The 24,037-nt window shown below is 32.7% G+C and overlaps 2 protein-coding genes across 7 annotated transcripts in view; one reads left to right on the top strand and one right to left on the bottom strand.

Annotated features, from left to right (window-relative positions):
• Positions 1–24,037, top strand: part of Dh44-R2 (Diuretic hormone 44 receptor 2) — a 515,631-nt gene that overhangs the window by 384,844 nt on the left and 106,750 nt on the right. For all 6 annotated transcript variants that reach the window (XM_085944033.1, XM_085944029.1, XM_085944030.1 and 3 more), the window contains 2 exons: positions 10,684–10,777; positions 16,975–17,068. In XM_085944033.1, the coding sequence (XP_085800159.1) occupies positions 10,684–10,777; positions 16,975–17,068 (188 nt within the window). The remainder of the gene's footprint in view (positions 1–10,683; positions 10,778–16,974; positions 17,069–24,037) is intronic.
• Positions 1,014–24,037, bottom strand: part of LOC147074218 (uncharacterized) — a 67,200-nt gene continuing 44,176 nt past the window's right edge. Inside the window, exon 2 of the mRNA XM_085944035.1 lies at positions 1,014–2,056. The gene's annotated coding sequence lies outside the window, so the exon portion shown is untranslated. The remainder of the gene's footprint in view (positions 2,057–24,037) is intronic.

Raw genomic sequence — 24,037 nt, 5'->3', positions numbered from 1 at the left:
AGTAAAAATACTTTATGCAGTCATCAAATGTTTAAAATAAATATAAAGGATAATAAGGCTTCAAAATTATATAAATAGATTATCTACAACGTTTAAGGAATATCCAGGATCATGCTTTGAAAATGCAATAAAAGCTCAATTTTGAACTACGCTGAGCATGTCCGCCCTTAATGAGAGACAGCAAGAAATTAACATTATTTGATGATTGTAGAACATAAAAATATTAAATATTATTATAATATAACAATTGAAATTAGTATAATATAAAACTGTGAAAATTATAGCCATCCGTTTACATATTATATATTTTTTTTAAATTACAACAGACTCGTTGTATAAGTTGAGAGTTTTCCTTTTTTTCTAATAAGAATAAGGATTTTCTTACTAAAATTATTCTTCATGGTAATGTGTCAAATGCCTATATTATCTTCTGAAATCTCATAAAATTGATGCGACGTCAAACAGCCTTAGTGAAAGCTCGTATAAGAGTACAAAAGCTTAATTTTGCTTTCAAATGGTGCCAACATTTATGCAGTGACGTCCGAGCTTACAACCTACTATGACTTTCTGAGGAAAAACCTAATTTGAAAAAGATTCAGAAAAATTGCACCGCCTGGGACTCGAACTCACGTCTTTTGCATTTAGGGTAAGGGATTTCGCTTCTAAGCCATCGATTCGACTATGATGTATGTGAATTATTTCTTATAACTATTTTTAAATTGAGGTACATCAAACCCCACCAACCATAAGACTGCAATCAATTTACTTACAATTTGTGATCAATCACAACCGTGATTGAACCACTTACCGTAACAGACGTCTGGCGCTAGCCAAATTCTAATATTGACGTTCTTGTGCTTATGAATAATGATTTTTTTTTTTTATTAAATTCTGAATATACGCATGGCTATAATAATATTAGATACTTTATTGGGTAAGAGGTAGAATCGTGGGCCACCCTCCAGTGATGGGCCACTCAGCAGTAAAACACAAAAAATAGGTATTTAAAAACCTAAGTTATGGGTATTTGTTCCTATATGTGACTCACAACATCATATACTTCGGTTCTAGCACATTATTTCCTGTATAGGTAGCAGGACTGACCCTATAAGTGACCATTTTGTATACCAAGTCACACGTTTTGCATTTTGTCTGACAATTGCTTAACTTTTTGTTAAGGAAATAACATACTTTGGAAGGTAAGATCTCTTTAACTATATTACTAATTATACTTTTTATTTAATAATCGTTATGCTGGATATTCAAACATATAATTATGTTAAGTCTACGACAATTTTAAATTAAAATGACACATCTAGCTGGGTGGCCATTTACTGCACTAAATATAAATATAGCAGTTGTATGATGGGCCGGGCTGGCCCATGACTGAAAAAATGGTTTTTTACTTTTAGTTAACTTTTTTATGCTAAATACAATATTTATAACGCACTATGGTACCTGACGTTTTTATTTTTATGTTATTTTAATTTTAGACAGTCGTTGGCCACGTGGCCGATCACTGAATTTGTACTGGCCGATCACTGTATTTAGAAACATTTAACTTCCCATTTCTTTCAGAATATCAAAATACTGAATAATTTAAGTTTAAATATGATGTTAAAACAATAGATGATGCTGTTGCATACTTTTATAAAAATGGGGGATCACTATATGAAGTTGCAAAAAAAAAAAAATCGGAGTGCCACAATACACAATACATTGGAAATATTTTCTATCCGAATCTGGTTACTCTGTGAATAGAGTTTCCTATATTATTTATCGAAAGGCATAAATCACATCTTATCTACCAAGTTAATGAGCTTTGTCTAAAATTTTATTTGAAATACGTCTTATAGCACTATAATCCTAATGCATCTAGGATTCTTCAGCCTATAGATATAACTGTTTTCCCTCCAGTTAAAGCTGCAAAATATCGCAAAATGCTGTTTTCATCCTTAAAGATTTAACGAATGTAGTGGGCAATTAAACAGAAGAAAAGCTTAAAAATATTCAAAATACTAGCTGAGGTAAACAGATAAAACATTTTTATACCATACTTACCGATTGCGGAAAAACCTAATCAAATTCAGTCATTATCTGACAACAGCAAGAGCATAGAAAATATAACCCAATTAAATGTATCTAACGTGTCAGTGCCGTCAGAGAATGCAACATGGAAATAGATACTGAACGCATGGAAGAAATAAATGAACATATGGTTAATATATCTACAGTTCTAATTCAAACATTATCATGGCCTCAGATACCAAAAATAAACGATAAACAAGTTTAACAAAGAGTTCCATTCGCCATCACTTCGCAAAAATATAGAGATATTTAAGATCAAAAAATGGAAAACAAGAAAAGTGCAGAGGATGATAAAAAGAATATAGGCAAAAACCACACATTTTAATGAGTCAATTGAAAGTAGAGGCAATCAAAAATTATAGTTTAAAAAATGGCGGCCAAAATCGTTGTGCGATTTGTGAAATAATAATAAAACATCTTATTAAATAAGCATTTTCAGTGTATAAAGATAGCTTCCATTCAAATTGCGTTCCAAAATCTCAGCAGGTCCATGTCTCAATTGAGATTGATGTTTTATTTAGTGACTCAGGTGATGAAGTATTCAACAGATAGGTCGATAATTTTCTAAGACCTTAGAATACACTCTCTGTCACTCTATCCTCTTTTATTACATCAACGGTGAGATAAAGGAGTATGTTTGTTGATTATATCATAAGATTAGACACGTTGATTCATTATTTTATTGAAAATTATGCCTTAGTTGTTTAATTTATGCAGAAAAAGACGGGTGGCCCATCACTGTCTGGAAAGTGGCCGATCACTATCTGAGCGTGGCCCATCACTGTACTTTTTGCGATTTTTTTTTCATTTATATTTTTTGTAATAACCATGTTTGGTATTATAAAATATGTACACATATATATCAATATACATGCTTTGTAAACACGAAAAAAAATTGCATTTCAATAAAACCGCATTAATAAGCTTGTTCTGACCAATCAAAGCAAGCCATTCGCTTAACTGGCCCATCATTGTACCTCTTACCCTATATAATTTTTAAAACCTTCAGAAACATACAGAAGTCTTTAAAAAAATAATTTTAAATACATTTGGACTCACGTCTTTCACTTTTCGGGTCTTTCGCTTCTAAGTTATCTAGCCATCTATGATTCGTGTGAATATTTTTTTTTTCACTACTCAACTGAGTCAAAGCACATATGAGGGCATGGCGACCAAGGCGTAAACAACTTCTAATGTTTCACATCGAAACGTAGGGCGTCGTAATATAAGTGCGGTGCGGGGCGGGTTAGTTTGGAGAGAACTATTAGGTAGACGGTTGCCGGGTGCGTTCGGGATTTCGGCCTTCGGGATTTCGACCCAAACCCAGGTAGACGTTATTCTTTTACCAAGGTCTCGTTTACCGAAGATATTCTTTTAAATGATAATATGCAGAAGTTGATATCTCTTGGGATGCTGCATGATGTGGCCAAAGTAAGCCTACTTACTGTCTTGTTTTTAATCAAAAGTAAATTTTCTAAAATTTTTAAGCACACCTTTGCTCATAATCCACGCCACTGTATTTACAGGCTCAATTTTATGAAGCATTTGTCTCCTTCACTCAACGCCGATAAGAGTAAGAAGTATTAGCAGCTTTATTGGATTAGAGATGATTTAAATTGGAACGAAATCTTCTAAGGACCCTACTTAGGGAAGTATCCCGTCTAAGCCTGCGCTAAGTTCGTTGTGTAATTATTAAATATTGCTTATTAATGGCTATATCGTAGATACAATTATTTTGATTTCGAGAAATTTCAACGAAGTTTGATAATAACAGTAATCGTAATTTAAAAAGCTTTGTATTGACTTTCTTAAGTGTTTTTAAGTAGATCTGAGGAATAAATTTCATAACATTTTATTTTATAAGATTATTAAATTTAGGACTTATTACGGTCAATGAGAAATGGGACCAGTCTCATGAAATGAAAACGATAATTGAGATCGCAAGGAGTGCCTTTCTCAAAATGAGACGCCTTCTTAGCAATCGAGATCTTAACTTAAGTCTGAGACTGCGTATGGTACGTTGTTATGTTCTCTCAATTCTTTTCTATAGTATGGAAGTATGGACGCTAAACCAAGAGATGTCACGGAGACTTGAAGCTTTCGAGATGTGGCTGTATAGACGCATCCTCAAAATTCCTTGGACTTACCGGATGACAAATGTTGAAGCTCTCAATCGAATGGGGAAGGACCGAGAAGTTCTACGTAGTATCAAAACTAATAAACTACAGTACCTCGGCCAAAATACAGCATTCCCCAACTTGTCATTCAAGGAAAGATCAATGGGAAGCGTAGCAGAGGACGGCGCGTCCGTGATTGGTACGAGTGCAGCTCAACTGAACTGTTCCGGGTAGCAGACGACAAAGATAAGATCGCCTTGATGGTGGTTGACCTCCGCTAGGGGATGGTACAATAAGAAGAAGAAGAGCCCTTTAAAGTTAAAGCTAGAATATCAAGTAAACATGAGTAGATGCGTATTGGCAAATTTTACCCATTTTCTAGCTGCTCTAGAGAAATACATGATATTTACTTACATACTGTTATCAAATTAATAACCATTGATGTCCAAATTTTATACCGAAACCTCAAATAAATGGAGCCGAACAACAAAATTCATATTACGTTTGATGGTTTTTGAGTTACGAATCTTCTTTTTAGTTTAGTTTTCAATCACCTTGATCAAACCACCACCCTTAAAAGAAGACATTATCTTGAGACATTAAAACTCTTTTACTTATTTATAAATTCTAAAATGATATGCTAGTTTTTAGACATTTTTTTTTAATTTTGAGAAAATCTAAAAATAAAATTCATCTCTATCTGATAGTTACACAGAACACCGGCTCAGGCAAATCAGATTCTAGTTTCACGGGTACAAGTCGTAGATAATGGTTTATTCTATTTCAAGACCTATATTTTACTCCGAACTCACTCTGCACTGCATTACGTACATATTTATTTTACAAGACTGAAATTAGTGTCCTAGTGAGATCAATGACTCTGCTTTTTTTACAATGTCCTATAATAATATAATCATACAGATCAGCGGTCGGCAACCAAAAGAATTGGTGCCAAATGCAAGGTGCCCAAATGCATTGCCACAAAACAGGTAATTCTGTACTGGACACTCAGCGTTCCACTGAAAGAAAACTAGTAAATCTATCGTAAGACAATTTTATTTGACTATAATAAATACACGCTACATAAAAAAATCATAAAAATTACAATATTTAAATATTAGTGACTCTCTTGAGTTTCAATTTTGGAAGCTAACACCTCAATATTTGGTTCATAATTTGAAGTTTTAATTTTATGCACATTTCCGAATTATTCTCTTCAGTTAAACTTTCGATACGGGTTTATAATATATTTCATAATTTCTTTTATTTTGTTAACTGTCAATTCATGGTGGAACTGCATTGTATTGTTGTTTTTATTTAATAAAACGCAATTTTGTTGTAGTACTTATTCCACTTAAGTTATTAATTAACTTAATTCCACTGAGTTCAGTTGAAAATGTCCCCAGGCGGACGAAACCGGTTCTAATCTATTGATTAAAAGTGGAATAAGTACAACAAAAAAATTGCGTTTTATTAAATAAAAACAACAATATATTTCATAATTGATAATTCACAGTTGACAGTAGTACGTTGCATTTTAAAGTACCGAAAATTTTAATAAATCGTCATTTTCGAGGCGTGCCACCAAAAGTATTATTTGGCACGCGTGGCATAAGTTGTCGGGCGCTGATATAGACATACATAAAGTGGAGGTTTATATTAATAGATTTTGATTTTTTAAACAAATAAATAATATGATTGACAATGCTTAGTGTGCACAATTTATCTCGAATCTTAACTGTTTCCCTCCACCCTTCACCACTGGCTTATAATACATAGAGAAGGTTGTCTTCAATGTCATTGAGGATACAATATTACTATTTTGCTTGTTATTAATACTTCAAAGTTACGGAGTACAGGTTTTTTCTAAATGTATTAAAAAAGTATGAATTTATTAATTTATTATACTCCTATAAAACATATTTTTAAATTATATATTATTTTAGATAAAAAGTTTTCAGATAGGTACGAAAATAATTTAAATTGTGTTTAAAAAAAACTTGCGCTGTTTGAATGACAAAAAAATAAAACCTCACAAAGGACTTCAACCGAATGAAATAATAATTTAACTTCATATTACGGTTTTGACGATTTCTCAAAATATATTGAAAGAAATAATTTCCCTAGATGTTTATAAAGTTAGCTCAATATTGATTTAGCATAAAGAAGTAAGACTTACCATTATAAAAAGGAATTTACGAGAGCTTTCAGTGTTTTTAAAGCGTACCTACTACGAGCTTTTTTATTCCCATAAGAACTTTACTTAGTAGGGTTATCAATATACGAGTATATAATTTATATTGGTCGAGCTTTTTTTGACTGTAATTTTGAAGGATTCTTATGGATACTGGATTCTGGGGGAGCGATTTATGCGAGAATAGCAGGCACTGACCTTTGATGTTGAGAGGGCTGGCGCGCTGGAACTGGTTCCGGGTCATGCACTCATGCACTAGTAGGTAAATAGTTTTGGAGTGTCACTCTCACTGTTACACTCGGGTTAATAACGGACGATGATGACATTTGTATGAATGATCAGACACCCTGTGCCGGTAACACGGCTTGAATAAATATTCTTATTTACTGAGCTCCTACACAGTCTTGTATCGAGTTTTTGTTTAAACGACGACCACACTGTAGCAAGTTGACTCTTTCGTTGTCTACTAATAACTGACTGTCATTAAATAACAGTCTGCTGATGACCTGTGAATTTTAAGTGCCTGGATGACAGTAATAATCAAGGATAGTAAGTAGGTGTGACATATTTTAGCGGGGTTAAGGATGAGATTGGGATCTTAATCGGTCCAACCATATATTTTAGGGATATATCTCAATTAGGTTTGGATTAGGATTGTATCACAAGCTGTACGGCATATTGCACCATCTTGTTGGAACTGCATATCATTCAGATTCATGCCAGAAAAAATCAGTAATTATGTTTCATTAGCTTTCTCCATTGACACTAACGGCATTGCCATTTTCGTTTTCAAAAAAATTCGATCCAATTACACCTCCAGATCATAAACTACGCCTTAGTGTATGCATATCGTCGCTATAGGATCTGTTTCCCGAATATCCATTTTTGTCGAAATCGAAATTTTAATGCAGTTCAATTTTTTTTATTGAACTCTACCGAAATCATTTATAAAAACAATATATTTTTATCTAGGAACAGAGATATTTTTTTAAAAAACCCGAATACGCCATGTTAAGTTACAATTACTCCGTGGTGTTCTCCCGAATGTCCAACTATTCGTACCTGAATATCCAAGTTAATTTCGGTCGAAAAATATCTCTGGCTGAGTTTTTATTTCCCGAATATGACTTTTAGCCAATCAAACCGCGCTGACGCCGTGCATCTCGCTCCCACATTCACTCTGTCTAGCTCTAAAACAATCACGCCCACTTTCATATTTTTTGGCCGTCCGGAGTGCTCTTTCAAATTTCGTCTTATTGATATTGTTTTTAAAGTTACTATTGTTTTAATAGTGAATTCATCAAATTTGAAGAGATCATTCATAGCTGATACATCACCAGTTCGTCCTGAACTTACAGTAGAGTTATGGAAGTGAGTAATTTAACCTAAATAACTGCATTTTGTTTTAATAAATGACACAAAATCACAACAGTTATATGAATTCTATAGTGTGACCCGAAAACTACTATGACGTAAAAAATAATTATTATTTCAAATTATTATTATTCAAACATTGTTTGTCTTTATTTTACTTTTACTCTAGGTATTTCTATGTAAATAAAGGCGATGCTATTATTTATTTTTGAATGCGCTGATAGTTAATTTAATTTAATGTGTATGTTAGTAACTATTTATTTGGTGAATATTATATACTTGGATATTGGTACCTACCATATATTAGCAGCCAATGGTAATTAATTTATACATGCTATTATTTTGTGTTGTTATTCCTTACAATATAATATAATATTATTTGGTGGTTTGTAATAAGTTTAATTGTTAATAATAGAAATATAAAAATGTATAAATATAAAATTGTTAGCCAGTACGAGTTAGTACCATCATAAAATATTGGAGAAATCTGTGACGTCGGTTAGTAATTGAAGCAGTAGATACCTACTTTTATTTAATAAACAAAAACCGATCGCCGATAGTTGCTTGATTTTGAAGAGTGCTGATGAGCAGGTATTAAAAGGCTAATAGTTAAATTTTGTCGTCATAAGTATGTCACCTCGTAGCATATTGGATAATTCGTGGACTGGGACGTAAACCCAGGAGATGCAGGGTCGATTCCTGCCGGGTGTCTTACTTTTTTCAAAAAGATATTTTCTCAGTAGTGATTAAAAATTATGTATATTCAATTATTAGAATGGTACATTCTTAAATCTTGTGAATTATTCGTTCAATAAAAAAATAGTTAATTACTTAAAAACTATTTTATTACTTAATCCGAAAAAACCCGAAAAAGCGATTGCCGCATGTTATTATTACATACGAACTTGGGTAATTATGATCATTAAGTATTTAAATAGTAGAAGTAATTACTAACAATTATCGTGTAAATAAATATAACATTTGACGCGCGTACTTTTTGACCACTCAGTAATCCGTGGGCCGTGCAGCAATACGCTACGGTCTTAAATCCCGAATGTCAATGTTTTGTCCCGAATATCCACAGTGAGTACTTGTAAATAAAACGCATTTTCTGTGCATTTAATGATTTATACCAGTATATTATTCTTGGAATCTATTCTTAGATAATGTTGCAATCATACAATGTAGAAAGAATGATTGATACATCTACTGATATTTAAATATACGACAATGAAATTTGTTTTTCGTCTCCTGTAAAATTGACATTTGGTCTATTCGGGAAACAAATCCTATAGCGACGATATGTAAAGGTGATTCAAGAATGGATGTGGGTTTAATTACTCCAAATACGACAATAATTATGCTTATTTACGAAGTCATTTAACGAAAAATGAGTTTCATAGCTGAAGATGCTCAGAAGCTAGCAAAACTTCGAAGCACCAAATAGTCATTTAACCCTTTACTGCATAGCGTCGCTAATTTGCGACATTTCAGACTATTTCGATATAGCCAATGCCATCTGTGTAAATTATCAAATAATAACCCTTTTCGATGCCTAGAAAACTGTTTTACCATAAACAACCTACTTTACTGATTTTGTTTGGACATTTCAAGAAATAAAGCATTTCTGTATTATAGTCTCTGCATTTCTGCTTTGACAGTTGACGAATTCGTTTGTACGCGAAAATCCGCATTTGTAAATAAATAAAAAAAAATCTACAGAAGATTGAAATTGGTTGAATAAAAATATCTACACATCAAATAAGGTGTGTACATTAGTTTTTTATGGTTGTTATCATTTGGTTTTGTATTTTGTCATACTGAAATGTAAGATTTCGTAATGTCGTAAATCTGCGACACCACGCAGTAACATACAAAATTTAATGTAATTTTCGAAAAAAAAAAAAAATATTATTTTTCCTTAATTTACAATGCATTTTGACACCAAGAAAAAATAAAAATTTTCAAAAAAAAAATCATTTAGTGAAGGGTTGAATTCAGCTTAAGTTCTTGTTTAAACTATATTTTATACTCTTTCAAATGAAAATCATTATGAATAATGTTTCATGTAGTGCCATAAGAAAGTCCAAGTTCTTGAGAACGACGTGTAATTAATTATTAATTGTTCTTTATTTTCATGCACACTTTGATTCACAACATCAATATTTTCAGCAGTTTTTGACGGCTTGGATTCTTAACAACACAATCATTACCATTTGACTCGCATTTTCTAATTAAATTATGAATAGTATGCCCTTTACGTCGACTATTTTGATTAACACATAAAGCCCAAAACGTAGCTCGGATAGATTCATTATTGACCAATGCGTAAATCGATGTCATAAATAATATAGCGGTTTTCTTTCCAGATATTTGAATAAGCATTGACTTGAAAAATATTATGCACCTAACATAATTTGTCATCAAATCTAGCATTTATCATACTGAAAATGCTTAAAATTTTGCATAAAAATGTTAAAATTTTGCTCAAAATATACATGAAAATCAATCAAATCTTACATAATATTATTATTATACATTACAACAAACTAAATTTAACATATTAAATGCAAATGTGGAAGCGATAATAAAGATGTAAATCAGTTTGTTTAATATATACCTATGGCAATATATTTCCGATACGATATTTCATGGTGAAGTTTGATACGGTGAACTGCATACGTACAAGTTTCTGGACATGAAAAGTTTGATCCGTCTCTCACATAGGCATTGCAGAAGAAAAAGGATTTTAAATTTTCATAATAGGCTTTAAAACATGTGCATTTAACATGTTTATACAATACAGTAAGTCATGATTATTTTTAGAACTGTCTAAGCTAAAAAATAAAAATGTTTCCATCCAATATTTTGGAATCGATGACCTTCAAAGATTTTTTCTTTTTGTTTCAGGGATTTACGATGTCTTCGAAATACCATCCACACGAATCTCATGTGCACATACATCCTATTTGCAACCATATGGATCATCAATTTCACATTTCAAGTAAGTGCATATTTTACCTATTATGATTTGTGGAGAAATACTTTATCCCAGATAAATAATATTATTGGTGATTTATATAGTGAGTTTGGTCGGGCCAACTTGTAGGCATATAGTTATTTTATTTTGCTTCATTCCAACTAGTACACGCGATAACACGATTCCGTTATTTTTCTTGACCTGAAATAACACGGATATCACTCGAGTCAATTCTATGTACAAGGCGGATATTTCAAGTTAACATTAATTAACATCCCCTGCAGAGCCAGTGCTACTGACATTTTTTCATTGTGTCACTTTGACGTTTGCTAAACGTAAAAAAGTACTGAAATTTAATCATGTATATACTTACTTATCTACAATTTTTTCCATACAATTGAACATTATTTAATTGTTTCCAATTAGACAAGCATATTTATCAATTTTTAATTTAAATAATAATTAGGTATATCCTAAATTTGTGTTAATCAAGTAAAGTTTAAATTTCATTTTCCCAACAATGACCAAATCAGAGTTATCTAGTTGTAGTATTGAGTTGACGAAATGAATCAGAAGTTTGCTTGAGATTTCAAATACTTTCTAAGAATATATTACTTAGTAAAAGTTAAGTAGATAATAATAACCGATTGAATTTTTAAAGTATGTACTCTACAACTCTATATAGCTGGAAATAATCATAATACTATGATATTTTCTTTGCATACAAACAATAAAAGATATTTACTTCAGGTAATAGTAATATAAAAGATATAAATATATAACTATGTACTTTATCATTTTCTCTTAGTTCGAGCACAGTCGGTAATAAAACTGCTTAGGAGACGTTTGAAATGACACTCTGTTTCAAAATAACCGTACTTATTTTCTTTCGTACCGGTCTCGAGGTTTATTAAAATGAAAACTTATATTTAACATTGTTTTACAAGCAATAATATAAAAAAATTTGCTACCTGTTTTGTATGTAGATTTATTTGCATTTAATGTTTATCAATCTATTTTTACTCATCAGTGTTTACTTTGTGTTTATAATTAACTTAATTAAATGAGAGGAAAACAGTGTTATCTAGAAGAGATTGATAAAAATGTTTTATTCTTTGTATGGCTCAAAATCTAAATAATTATCTAATGATTTATTAACATTCTTGATAAAAAAGGGTGAATGGTATAATAATTGGACATGCTTTTTTTTATAGTGCAGTAGCGAGAGATGGAGGTAGGCTGTTAAAATTCGACATAAATAGTGCACGCTAAACTTTGTCAGTCATACTTATATTTTGTTTTCATTGAACTTATTGAGGATGTAGATTAGAGGTGGGAAACTGGTCGATTTTTAAGACTAAGAATATAATTACTACCAGTATAAAAAAATACTTAGTATCGAAACTTGTTCTAAAACACTTACTAGTATTTGGTATATTATGGCTTACTTGACTTTTGGAAGCCATTTTTACACAAATTGTTTACTTATATAATTATTATCCATTTACGCAATCACGCATACAATTTAAATTCAGTTTATAAGTTCCAATTAAAACACTCAAAAATCAAAAAACTCGACGTGACGAAACCAGATAAACGCATAAATATTTATCAGAACTCGAACACTAGTACGAGTACCTATTCCGGGATTTGAGACTGTTGTCAACTCGATATAAGTCTCGTACTCAACTGGTACTAAAACTACATAACTCCACATTCTGTCCTTCACTTCACCAACTTTACAACTGGGGAGAAAGAGAGAGCAATGACGCCAATGACAGTTGAGTGTTTCACGGCTCGACATACGTGTATTATGCTATCTCGCTCGCGCGCATTTAATGTCGATATTATTGAAAGTCTACCAACTAGCTAGTCGCGATGCCGCTCATTGCATGCGTTCGAACAAGTTTATTGGGCCATACGTATTGAGTACGGATAGTTGCATCCGAGACTTGCGTACACAAACTGGTGACAGTATTTCCAACTCACCTCTAATGCTGATGCCAACTATCCCGCTAATATAATATGTTCAGACAGGTTGCGTTCAATAATTGGGTCTTTATAAATAACACGCGTGGGCATTTTTTATGGTTTGTATTTTGTAGCATGTTCAATTACTTTATAGTCTAATGAATGTTACACAGAAATATTTACAAAAAAATTTCTATTAGGTACAGGTTTATTTATAATGATACGATCTTTTTAGTTTTACATTTAAGAACGGACGCGTGTCTCGCAGTGGCGAAGGGTGGGGGTAGGCTGTTAAGATCCGCCATAAATATTGCACACTATACTTGGCCAGTCATATGATTTGTTTTCATTGAACTATGACTACATCAATTTACATAATATCATGGTGTTAGTTAGTTTTTAAAATTCAATTAAACCTTGCGAAACCAAGCCATAACAAATAATTGTCAAAAAATACTCGTCTATCTATAAAATATCTAAAATTATGCAATTAAAACTTTTGATATTTTATGAATAGAATAATATTGTTTATCGAATATAGTTTGGTTTAGGCAGGATTTAATTGATTTTTAAAAACTAACTAATACTATCTATAAATAAATTGTAGTTTTAGTTCAATGACAACAAAATAATACGTTTGACTAACAAAGTTTAATGTGCACTATTTATGTCAGATCTTAACAGCCTACCTCCACCCTTCGCCACTGGTGTCTCGTAAGAGTCGTAAGTATCTATATATTGAAGTTTTGACATTTCTGACGTTTCCGTTTGCTTTTGTCTATGCTCCTTTTTAAAGCATAGACATGCCGGATGCAGAGTTGGGTAAAACCTTCACGAACTTATCATCCCAATTATTCTGCTAAAATATTAATTAATTTATTATATTAACTGAGATATTATTTAGTTTTTTGTGGAATGACGTGTGCTCCATCCTGTATAACCTATGATGCTATTGTAGTATGAATTCATATTTTTGATAAAGACCATGTTTGTCTGTTTAAAAAGAAGCTAGTCTGAATCGCCAATACTCAAAGCACTAATAGCACTCTATGAATCGAACCTTTCTGAATAAAACGATATATTATTCCTTTTGAATAATCGGGACTTTGTCGAATGAGAAAATAAAATGTTGGTTGTATATTTAAAGTATTATAAAATATAATAATGTATTAGGATTTAGGATAGGATATGTCTGATATAATTATAAGTTTAATGTAGATACAGGAAAGATTGGACAAATAAAAGTAAAGGGGGGACATGCTCAGCGTACGTCAAAATGAAGCTTTTATGCTATTTTCAAAGCATGATACTGCACGTTCCTTAAACGTTGTAGATAATCTATTTACCTAATTTTGAAGCCTTATTATGCTTTATATTTATTTTAAACATTTGATGACTGTATAAAGTATTTTTTTTACATAAAATGGTAATCTTTTAAACCTCTCGCTTTAATGTTTTAGAATATAGTTATATTTCAGTACATAAATGTGCAGTGGTGTTAAGATTTTTTAGACTTATTAATTTTCAAAAGCATTTATAAAACCATTAGTAAAATTTATGTTGAAATTATTATAGTGAAATATTAACGATAAAAAAATATATTGATACTCTCTGTGATCCCAAATTTGACAAGAATTAGGCATTTTATTATTCAAAAAATGGGCAAGATTAACACATTTGAAGATAATTCTAAAGATACTGATTTTAAGCTATGTCTTTACACATTCAAGTGTGATAAACATTCTACGAATAATGTTTGCTATATAATAATTATTGACCTAAGAATAAGGAAGTATTTTTTTGAAATACGCCATTTCTATTGGAATTTCCCAGTGGCTAAGCTACAACATACGGTTGTAGCCATAAATTGACAAACGATAAATGAAGTAGGGAATAAGATCATGGTAACGCGCGTGTTTGAACATGTACCGTTTTTAAAAAAATATTTTTTTTTCGGTCAGGTAGCATAAAAGCTCCATTTTTACACAATTATATATTAGTATTTAAGTATATGGGCGCCATGTGCTTTCTTTTATATGTCAAAAACAATTAAGTTATGCAGTTTGTTAAAAGAAAAGACTGTATTTTAAATAAAAGTGGTACAAAATAGATAAATATTATTGTTGTTTATAGCTTAGACTTCTTGACCCATGGTTTGCAGAAACGAAAAAACTATTTAAAATATACAAATGTTAGAATGTAGTTCGCTTATAGGTTAATCTCTCTATCGTTCTTCCATTTTAAACTGACTATAGTTAAGTTTTCAAAGTAACATAATAACTGAATTTGTACGGATACTGTCCGAGGGTATCTGTTAAAGATAAAATATTCAGCAGTACGTTGCTGAAGACCCAAAGAGGTCCTTAGCTGTGTGAGGTTGATGTTAGGTTAGGTTCTAACAAAAAAGATCCACCTTCCTACAGGGAGCTTAGGCCATGTTCAGATGACGCGTGTCTCACCGCGCTTTCCACGCGAGTACCAAACATATTGTGCTACGTACATATTATAACGCATTTCATTTGGCAGTGAAAAAGCTAACTGATGTAATTCATTTTTGAATGCGCATACAAAACAATCACGTGTGTGAGAATGAAGTCTAACTACTTAATTGCGATAATTTAATATGTCGCGATAGGCAAAATATTATATTCTTGGCGGTGTACAAGCTAGGTGTCATTTTTGAATAGTCATAGGCCCGTTTCAGGCGGGACACCGGTGTCGCGCTCGTAGTAATAAAGGAGACATTTTTATTCGAATAAATGGGTCGTTGTATTTATGTTTATTAATGTCACAGAGCTAATGAGTCAACTAGTGCCCGGTACACTTTTCCGTCGGCCGCTACATTCTCAAGCCGCCGATACACCTGTTTTTATTACCGCAGCCAGTTTTATGTTCTAATTTATATCGCAAAATTATTCGTTGACTCATTAGTTCTGGGGCGTTCATAAACATAGTAAAAAAGCCCCTTTATTCGAATACAAAGGCTTCCTATATTATATAGAGCGCGACATCGGTGTCCCGTCTAAAACGTGCCATAGACAACGTCGCTCGAGCGGCGAGGCGGTCGATATCACAAGCGCAATACGCGCGTACACAGTTTGGCGATCGCTCGCATTTATCTCGCAAGAGATCACACGCCGCGAGTGCATGTGGACGGCTCAATGAGGTCACCGATGCCTGGAATGCGCGCGAGTTATTACGCATGAGTGAAATTGCGCCATCTGGACAAAGCGTTAGCACCAGATTCTTAGTGTGAAAGAGACAACACACGATTTATTGTGATGCGCTTCTCTCTCGCCGTAGTACCTTATATATGCAATTTCTTCGCCGTTTCTATTTGGTATTAAATTTGTACGTCTAGTATTTTGGTGTTAGTAAATATGAGATAAGTAAATATTATGTCTCAAAGACAAAAGTGATGAGGAACTGCTTTTCGGACCCTGCGATTATCTGTATCAATGGCACCCAACTCCAGCTACGTCTATCTCGGACAGCAGGTGCCCGTAGACGGAAGCATGCACGATGAAATTGCTAGAAGAACAAAGCTGGGATGGAGTGCTTTCGGACATCTGAATAGTATCTTCAAGAATGACCTACCATTATGTCTTAAGCGTAGGGTGTTCAACCAATGTGTGCTGCCCGTGCTCACGTATGGCTGCGAGACGTGGACCCTCAACACAAGAGATGTCCAAAGGCTAAGAGCCGCACAGCGAGGCATGGAGAGGTGTATGTTGGGCATCACGCGAAAGGACCGTAAGAGAAACGAATGGGTTAGGAAGCAAAGAGGAGTACGCGATGTAATAGACGTTGCCAAACAGCTGAAATGGAGATGGGCGAGGCACATTGCTCGCTGAAAGGACGGCCGCTGGACAAATCCCGTCATCCAATGGTACCCAAGGGGCACGAAAGAGCTTCAGGGTCGCTCTGAAAGCCGCTGGATTGACGAACTGATAAATTTCGGCGGAAATACGTTGCAGCGAACGACACAGAACCGAGAGAGTTGGAAGAAGCTTGGGGAGGCCTTCATCTAGCAGTGGATTGACCCCGGCTGATGATGATGAATTATGAGATATGACAATATTCTCAATAATATAATATGATAACAATAGAATACTTTATATTTTGCGTGTTTGAGATCATATTAATATTATGTAGAATTTATTGAAAGTAGAATTAAATACATTTTTAATTTGTTTATTGTATATTGTCGAATATTAATAATAAGACATACTTTTATGTTTTTGTTTCAGATGGCAGTACAGCGAGACAACGTTTCCTGTCTCTTTCTAGTCGTATTTTCACACTATTTTTATCTGACGAATTTCTTCTGGATGCTCGTTGAAGGTAATTAAATACTATGATTTAAATATTATTTTTTTATTTAATACCAACCGAAAATACATACACAAGATCTAAAAATATTAGATTATTATATCAAATAATTACAAGATAAAAAGAACTTTTTATATACATCGTTTTTAAATTTTCTGTTGAATTATTATGCTCAATATGCTTAAACTTGTACTCGATATGAAGTAAATAATAAACAAACAAACAAACAATTATTATAGAATACTGAAATGTCATTTTGATTTCCACAGTAATGCACGTATATATTAATAATTTATTTTGCTAGGACCATCCCCTAAGCAACCAATAATAGTCTTTTACTTTTTTCTGATTTTCTGAAATAACTTTCCATACAAAACAGAATTAACTGAAAATGAATTCAATTCTGCTTAACGATGGCTAAAAGTATTAAAATAATGTATTGGCATCGTGTTCTGATATATTCTAAAAGTTTCAAATGTCTAGCTAGTCGGGAAGTTAGTTAAAAATCGATTGCAAGATTTGTGCTGGACAAACAACCACCGGACAAACAAGAATACGAGCTAATAAAAACGATGTAATAAAATACATAACATAGAAAAACCTCAGAAATATACTTTAGTATTAGAAAAAATTTATATTAATTTATATTATTAGAATATTTCGTACTCTTAAAATCTCGTATTATTATTCAGAATTGAATAAATAAATTTACTTAAGGGGGGACATGCTCGTCGAAGGTCAAAATTGAGTTTTTATTGTATTTTCAAACCATGATCCTGGACACTCCTTAAACGTTGTAGATAAACTATTTATATAATTTTGAAGCCTTATTATCCTTTATAGTTATTTTAAACATTTGATGACTGCATAAAGTATTTTTGTTACATAAAATAGTATTCTTTTAAACCTCTCGCTCTAATGTTTTAGAATATAGTCATATTTCGGTACATAACTGTGCAGTGGTGTTAAGATTTTTTACGTTTATTAATTTTTAAACGCATTTATAAAACCATTAGTATAATTTATTACGAAATACTTTTTGTAAAATATTCACGATAAAAAATTATATTGATAATCTCTGTGATCCCAAATTTGACAAGAATTAGGCATTTTATTATTCAAAAAATCGGCAAGATTAACACATTTGAAGATGATTCTAAAGATACTTATTATAAGCTATGTCTTTGACCATTGAAGTGTGATAAACATCTTATGAATAATGATTGCTTTATAATAATTATTGACCTAAGAATAAGGTAGTGTTTTTTTGAAATACGCCATTTCTTTTGTCATTCCCTAGTGGTTAAGCTACAACATATGGCCGTAGCCATAAATTGACAAACTATAATTAAACTATAATTAAAGACAAACTATAATTAAAAAAAATAATTTAAAAAAACTAAAATTATAAATTCAAAAGCTCTAAAATATGCATTTATTTATGAAATATGCACTAATATCACAAATATGCTCTAACGTCTCAAATATGCATTTATATGGACAATACAATTTTATTTTTGGATTCTGTGCCTTTCAAAACAGATTTCTGTGCAACTCTCATAGCTGTGCATACACTCTAACAAAACATGCACCAGCATATAAATCCGGGCCCTACTCATAATTATTACTGACTATGGTCGCTATAGACCACCTACTTCCAAAAGTTACTATTCAATAGTTAGTTACTATTCGAGAATATTGGAAAAGCTATCATAGAGCTTAACTTCAATTATTAAACCATGAGTGAAAGTTCTGAATAAAATTTAAATACCAAACTAGCGGCTGTATTTTATAAAACAATACATACACACCTTATAGTATGTACATAATAACCGGTGCTAAGTTTTCAATGAATAAAATATATGAGAACGTCAACGCAAGGTAGGAATATATTAATAGCTTTGTTTGATACAAAACAATCACGAGTCAGAAATTCTAATTAGCATCATATTAAATTTTCATAAAGGTGATAATATCATTATTATCAGTATTAATTATAATTAAAACTGTCTCTTATTTGACATAGTAACACTGTTTTAATATGCAGTGAGATTATGCAGTAACTGGGGCAAATATAAAATGATAGTAACAGTTAAATATCATATTAATACTATCGACCCAGGTTACTTGATGGAATTTGAATTAATGGATTAAAATTTTGTACTACTTCATTCAAGGCCTGAACAAAAACGATGCATGAGTGCGAGTGAGAAAGTATTCGGCACCCTTATAATCTCTGCGACACGCGCTAGAGTAAGATAAAAGGTCTACATATTTTTGAGTCAGTTTCCAAAAGTGTCGCTGGCAAATCGTGGTGAATCGCTTCATGTAGCATCGATAATCTGCGAGTTCGTGTTGCTAAATTTGCTATTTTTTGTGTTAAACATAAAGTCAGTGGTATATATTATATTTTTAGTTAATTAAGTAGGAAAGGTGGTTCTGCATGTTGTATTAAAATATGGTAGCCGTACTGATAAGCAAGAAGATGGTATTACATTTCATAGGTAAGTTGATACATGTTCGTGACAATTTATTTGTATATTATTATTTATTTTAATATCAGTGACCTAGTGTTTCTTTAAAATAACTTAAATTATGGATATCTTTACCTAATGGTTGCATTTTGACCGCTTAAAAATACTATATAACGTAAAAAAATAGAAAATTATATTTTAATTCTGAGCGTCTAGTGCGAGCACTTTGGGCGAGCACTAGCGAAATGTACTATGGTCTCGAACATTTGTAGGCGAATGCGTTCGCTCGCCCACAAACCAAACGCACGGCACGTAGCTTCATTTAGCAATGCAACGGGTGGCGTCTAGATGTATCTATAGTCTATGACTTCATTTGAGTCGGTATTTTGAATGCATCATTCGCGGTACTAAAATTTCAGGCTTTAATAATGTTTATTATTTAAAAACATCTTTGGGCATCTAACTGATATTCAACTTATAATGGATTTAAGTGTTGTACTGTTTCATTTGAGTTGTTCTTTGCGTCCCGGGTTTCACCTTTCGGCATTTTGTTGTATAAGTATTTTAAAAAACATAGCCTGTAAATATATTTTGTTTAGCTAATATAACTTTTTAAAAGCCTGACATTCTTACCAATTATAGATTATTAATACACACTGTTATTTATTATTGGTAGGTACTTATATCATCGGTATTTTTCGTTAGTAAACTCTACTAAATTCCCAAAACGATACTCACGATTTTATTCCTATTGATTGTGATAGGTAGGTGATAGAGTTTTTACCTACTTCATTGTATTAATTTATTATATTTATCAAATAATTTAGAATTAACTTTATTCGTTTTCGTTGTCAGTGTGTATTTACCATTGGTGAGTGCGCATGTGCCTGAAGTTGTCGAAAGGCGAAACCAGGTCGCAAAAAACAACTCAAATGAAATAGTACAAAACTTAAATCCATTAAAAGTTGAATATCAGTTAGATATCTCTATTTCTATATCTTAGTCCAAATCTATATCTATATCATATGTTTAAAATAAATATAAAGGATAATAAGGCTTCAAAATTATATAAATATATTATCTACAACGTTTAAGGTATGTCCAGGATCATGCTTTGAAAATAGAACAAAAGCTCCATTTTGACCTACGCTGAGCATGTCCCCCCTTAGTGCATTCAGAATACCGATTATGGCACAACAACTCTTGGCTACCTTCAAAAACTTCCTCTATCCAGGACAATCCAGACACTCTCCAGTTACTTTAACCGAGCATTCTTAAATCTCCTGTGGCGCAGTCCAGCCATTTGAATTTTGACCAGCTACGGGTTTTTACAAATACTTCAAGTATTAAAAATTTGTTTTTTTTTTGTATGAGTACTTGATCTTTTATACAGTAGGTAATAGGGTGTTTACCTCCCTTTATTGTATTAATTTATTTCATTATACTGCTGTAAATTATTATGAGATATGAATTCACCAAGATGGATTTTTTTAAAATTTTCTACACAAAAATGACCATTTCGAATGCGATACTGAAAAATAATTATTTGCCAAGAAGTAAATGCTGAATTTCCTAAGTTTAGTACCTTCGTAAATTAATCGAAAAAATTCAAGCAGAAAATATAATTTTATTTTTTTATTTAAAGCTATAAATAGCTGTCAGTTTTAACGAGAAAAACACACGAACGACTGATGGAAAAACAACATTTAAACCAAACAAAAGGCTTCGCGCGCATTTTCATACGGAAAATAGTATTCAAAGGCGTAATATGTCTTCATTGTTTTTTTACCGTATGCAGCCTTGGGTGTTTTTGCGGAGCCCATTTTCCAGCCGGAAAATTGCTTCCATCCTGCAGGCGAGCCTAGCCTGTATGTGTCAGAGTTTCTTCAACTTAAGTACTTACAGGTACTCGAGTAATAAACTTAATAAGAAAGGCTTCATACATTGGCATTTAATAATAATCATTCAATATTATACAACAAATAATTCACAAGATTTGAGAATATAACATTCCTAATGCTCAAATTACATTGGCAGGTTGCGTCTGGTCCGATCGTCTGCCACGATTTCCAAAATCTATTATCTATAGTTTTCCGGGGTCACAATCCATCTGCCCAGCGCCATCTTTAGAGTAATAAAGTCTGAGCATATCTTTTTGCACAAGCAACGAGTGGTCCACTGTTTAGCTGTCAAAATCAGATCCCAGATTGCTTCGGGCCCAATAGGACACGCGGACATGGTGGCAACCGAAGCCAATTTTGCGGTCTTTACTAAATTCGCCAGAGCGCACGGGGGGCGGGACACTCTCGACTCCCCTTGCGACTCTTCAAATTAAAGTCACTGATAGTTGCCATATAAATTAACATCATGCATTCGCACTTCGGTGCAAGGTTGCATCACCAGTCCCGTGCGGCTCTGCTCGGGACAAAATGAGGGCTTAAATTCTTTGATCTGGCACACTGCTGTGGCTGCATATACATAACGGGAGCGGAGGTGGGAATTTTACACACCTTCCCAGATTGCTTGACATATTGATTCGCCCTTTCTCGTTTCAAAATAAATTATAAAAAAATCTCATATAATTAATAAATTATAAATAATATACTTTCCTGTTATTCATCAGCTTGCTGTCAAAGTCAGACTAGTCCTTCACACAAAAACCGGTGGTAATATCGATTTTCAAAAAATATGTAGCATTGATCTATGCATTACATTCTTAGAAGGTGTGTTATTGCTAGTGTATTATTTATCATGTAACTTATCTATGCAAATCAAACCATTCCCTGTGTGAACACGACAGACGCGTCAGTATGAGCACTCTATAGAACAATGACAGGTCATCTATAGAAAACAACGGGAGGGGCGGAAAAAGTAGGACCAGTCGTTGTGAATGTATCGGCTTTCTACTTGAGTCAGCAATGGTCTGCCACAATTCACGGAAGATTGCCGAAAACATACGAAAATATTCGAAGCTACCACCCTATATATTTATAATAGCAACAATATGGTTATTTTAAACTAATCAAAAGCAAGAACCAACGCAATCGAATCGTTGCGTGTAGTTGCTTATAGTGTAAACACGTTGGTCACGACGGTCGCCGTGGATCGTTGGATCTGGTTGGATATTCTTGTCTGCCAATGTAATTAAGCCTTTATATTGAATATACATCATTTAAAAATACTTCAGATATTATATGCTCACTAGAAAAAATCTTTTTTATGACCGACGGAACTTTAACATGTAACCACTCATGGATTCGCGCTATTGTGCTTTTCCAATCACGCTACAGACATCCTACTTTATTACGACAAGGTTAATTAGTAGTTATTTCATGCTTATCAAAATGCGTTATTGTTGACTACCGGTTTTTATGTGTTAAACCAAGGTATGAATCAGGAAACAGAATAAACGAGAACTGAAATAATTAACGGCTGTAGAGTAACCGGCATCCGAGCTCAAGTGTGGAAGAATATGGAATAAACTTAAACACGTATTAACTCATTAATTGCTAATACCGCGACTGGCGCGTTTGGAGTCGTTGGCCATTAGATATAATTAACGAGTTATTTAAATGTGGTAATTAAAAGGTTAGCAGTGATTGTGTTAAGAATGCATCATACTTACCTTGTCCTTTATTCTGACAACTGCTCTCGGCTTATACTCTCATTCAATATTGGTGTATTTGAAGGGTGTAAGACACACTATTGCACGTCTATAATGTGTGTTTCATTTTCGTAGTACAATCACACATCCAACACTCTTCTTCAAAATGTAATGTATTGGGGTATAGCCTATCTGAATTAAATTCTCTTACTCTAGTCACGTTGGGCAGGTATATATCTGAGGTGTTTTCAAATTATGTATAATATATGGGGATAAACAACTCAATCCGTGCCAGCATATTATTTATCGGCGATATTAAATAACTGACCGCAATTAAAAATTCCTTAATATCAATTTCCCGTAGTGCCCAATTATGGTAAACTCATTAAATAGCTTACTGCAATTATAATTTCCGCAATATCCATTTTTCCACTTAGACAGCCATATCCAATGATGTAAACTCCATAGTCCATTTTCAAGGTGTTATTTTGATCGTTAGTACGTAAATAAATAACGGATCATAATAATTATTCATTAGAGATGTCACTCGAATATAAGTTCCCGGTATGTTAGTATCTCACTCTCTGTATTGCTCCGCACAACATCTCATTCTACCGAGACTCGGACCTCGGAACAGTATCATAAGTATTGTAATATATTCTGTACCTCAGAGGCAGACGGATGCAAATGCCAAATACCCAATTGTTCAGCAGAGCCAAAAAACAATTTTTATTTTAAACGAATATTCATAACTTCTAAGAAAATATACATGTAATGATCATTATTTTTTTTATTCTAATTCAATTAAAGTACTTCTGGAATATGAAAGAAAGGAATAAATATAATACAATTTTATCTCTAAAAAAAATAAAATAAAAAACGTAATGTGGATTTGCATCCTTC

Source organism: Rhyacophila brunnea, unplaced genomic scaffold (assembly GCF_057557595.1).
Source record: "Rhyacophila brunnea isolate RB1 unplaced genomic scaffold, BYU_Rbru_1.0 scaffold_16, whole genome shotgun sequence".
Classification (NCBI taxonomy): Eukaryota; Metazoa; Arthropoda; class Insecta; order Trichoptera; family Rhyacophilidae; genus Rhyacophila; species Rhyacophila brunnea.
Note: the sequence above shows the minus strand (reverse complement) of the source record. Positions and strands in the feature narration are given on the sequence as shown.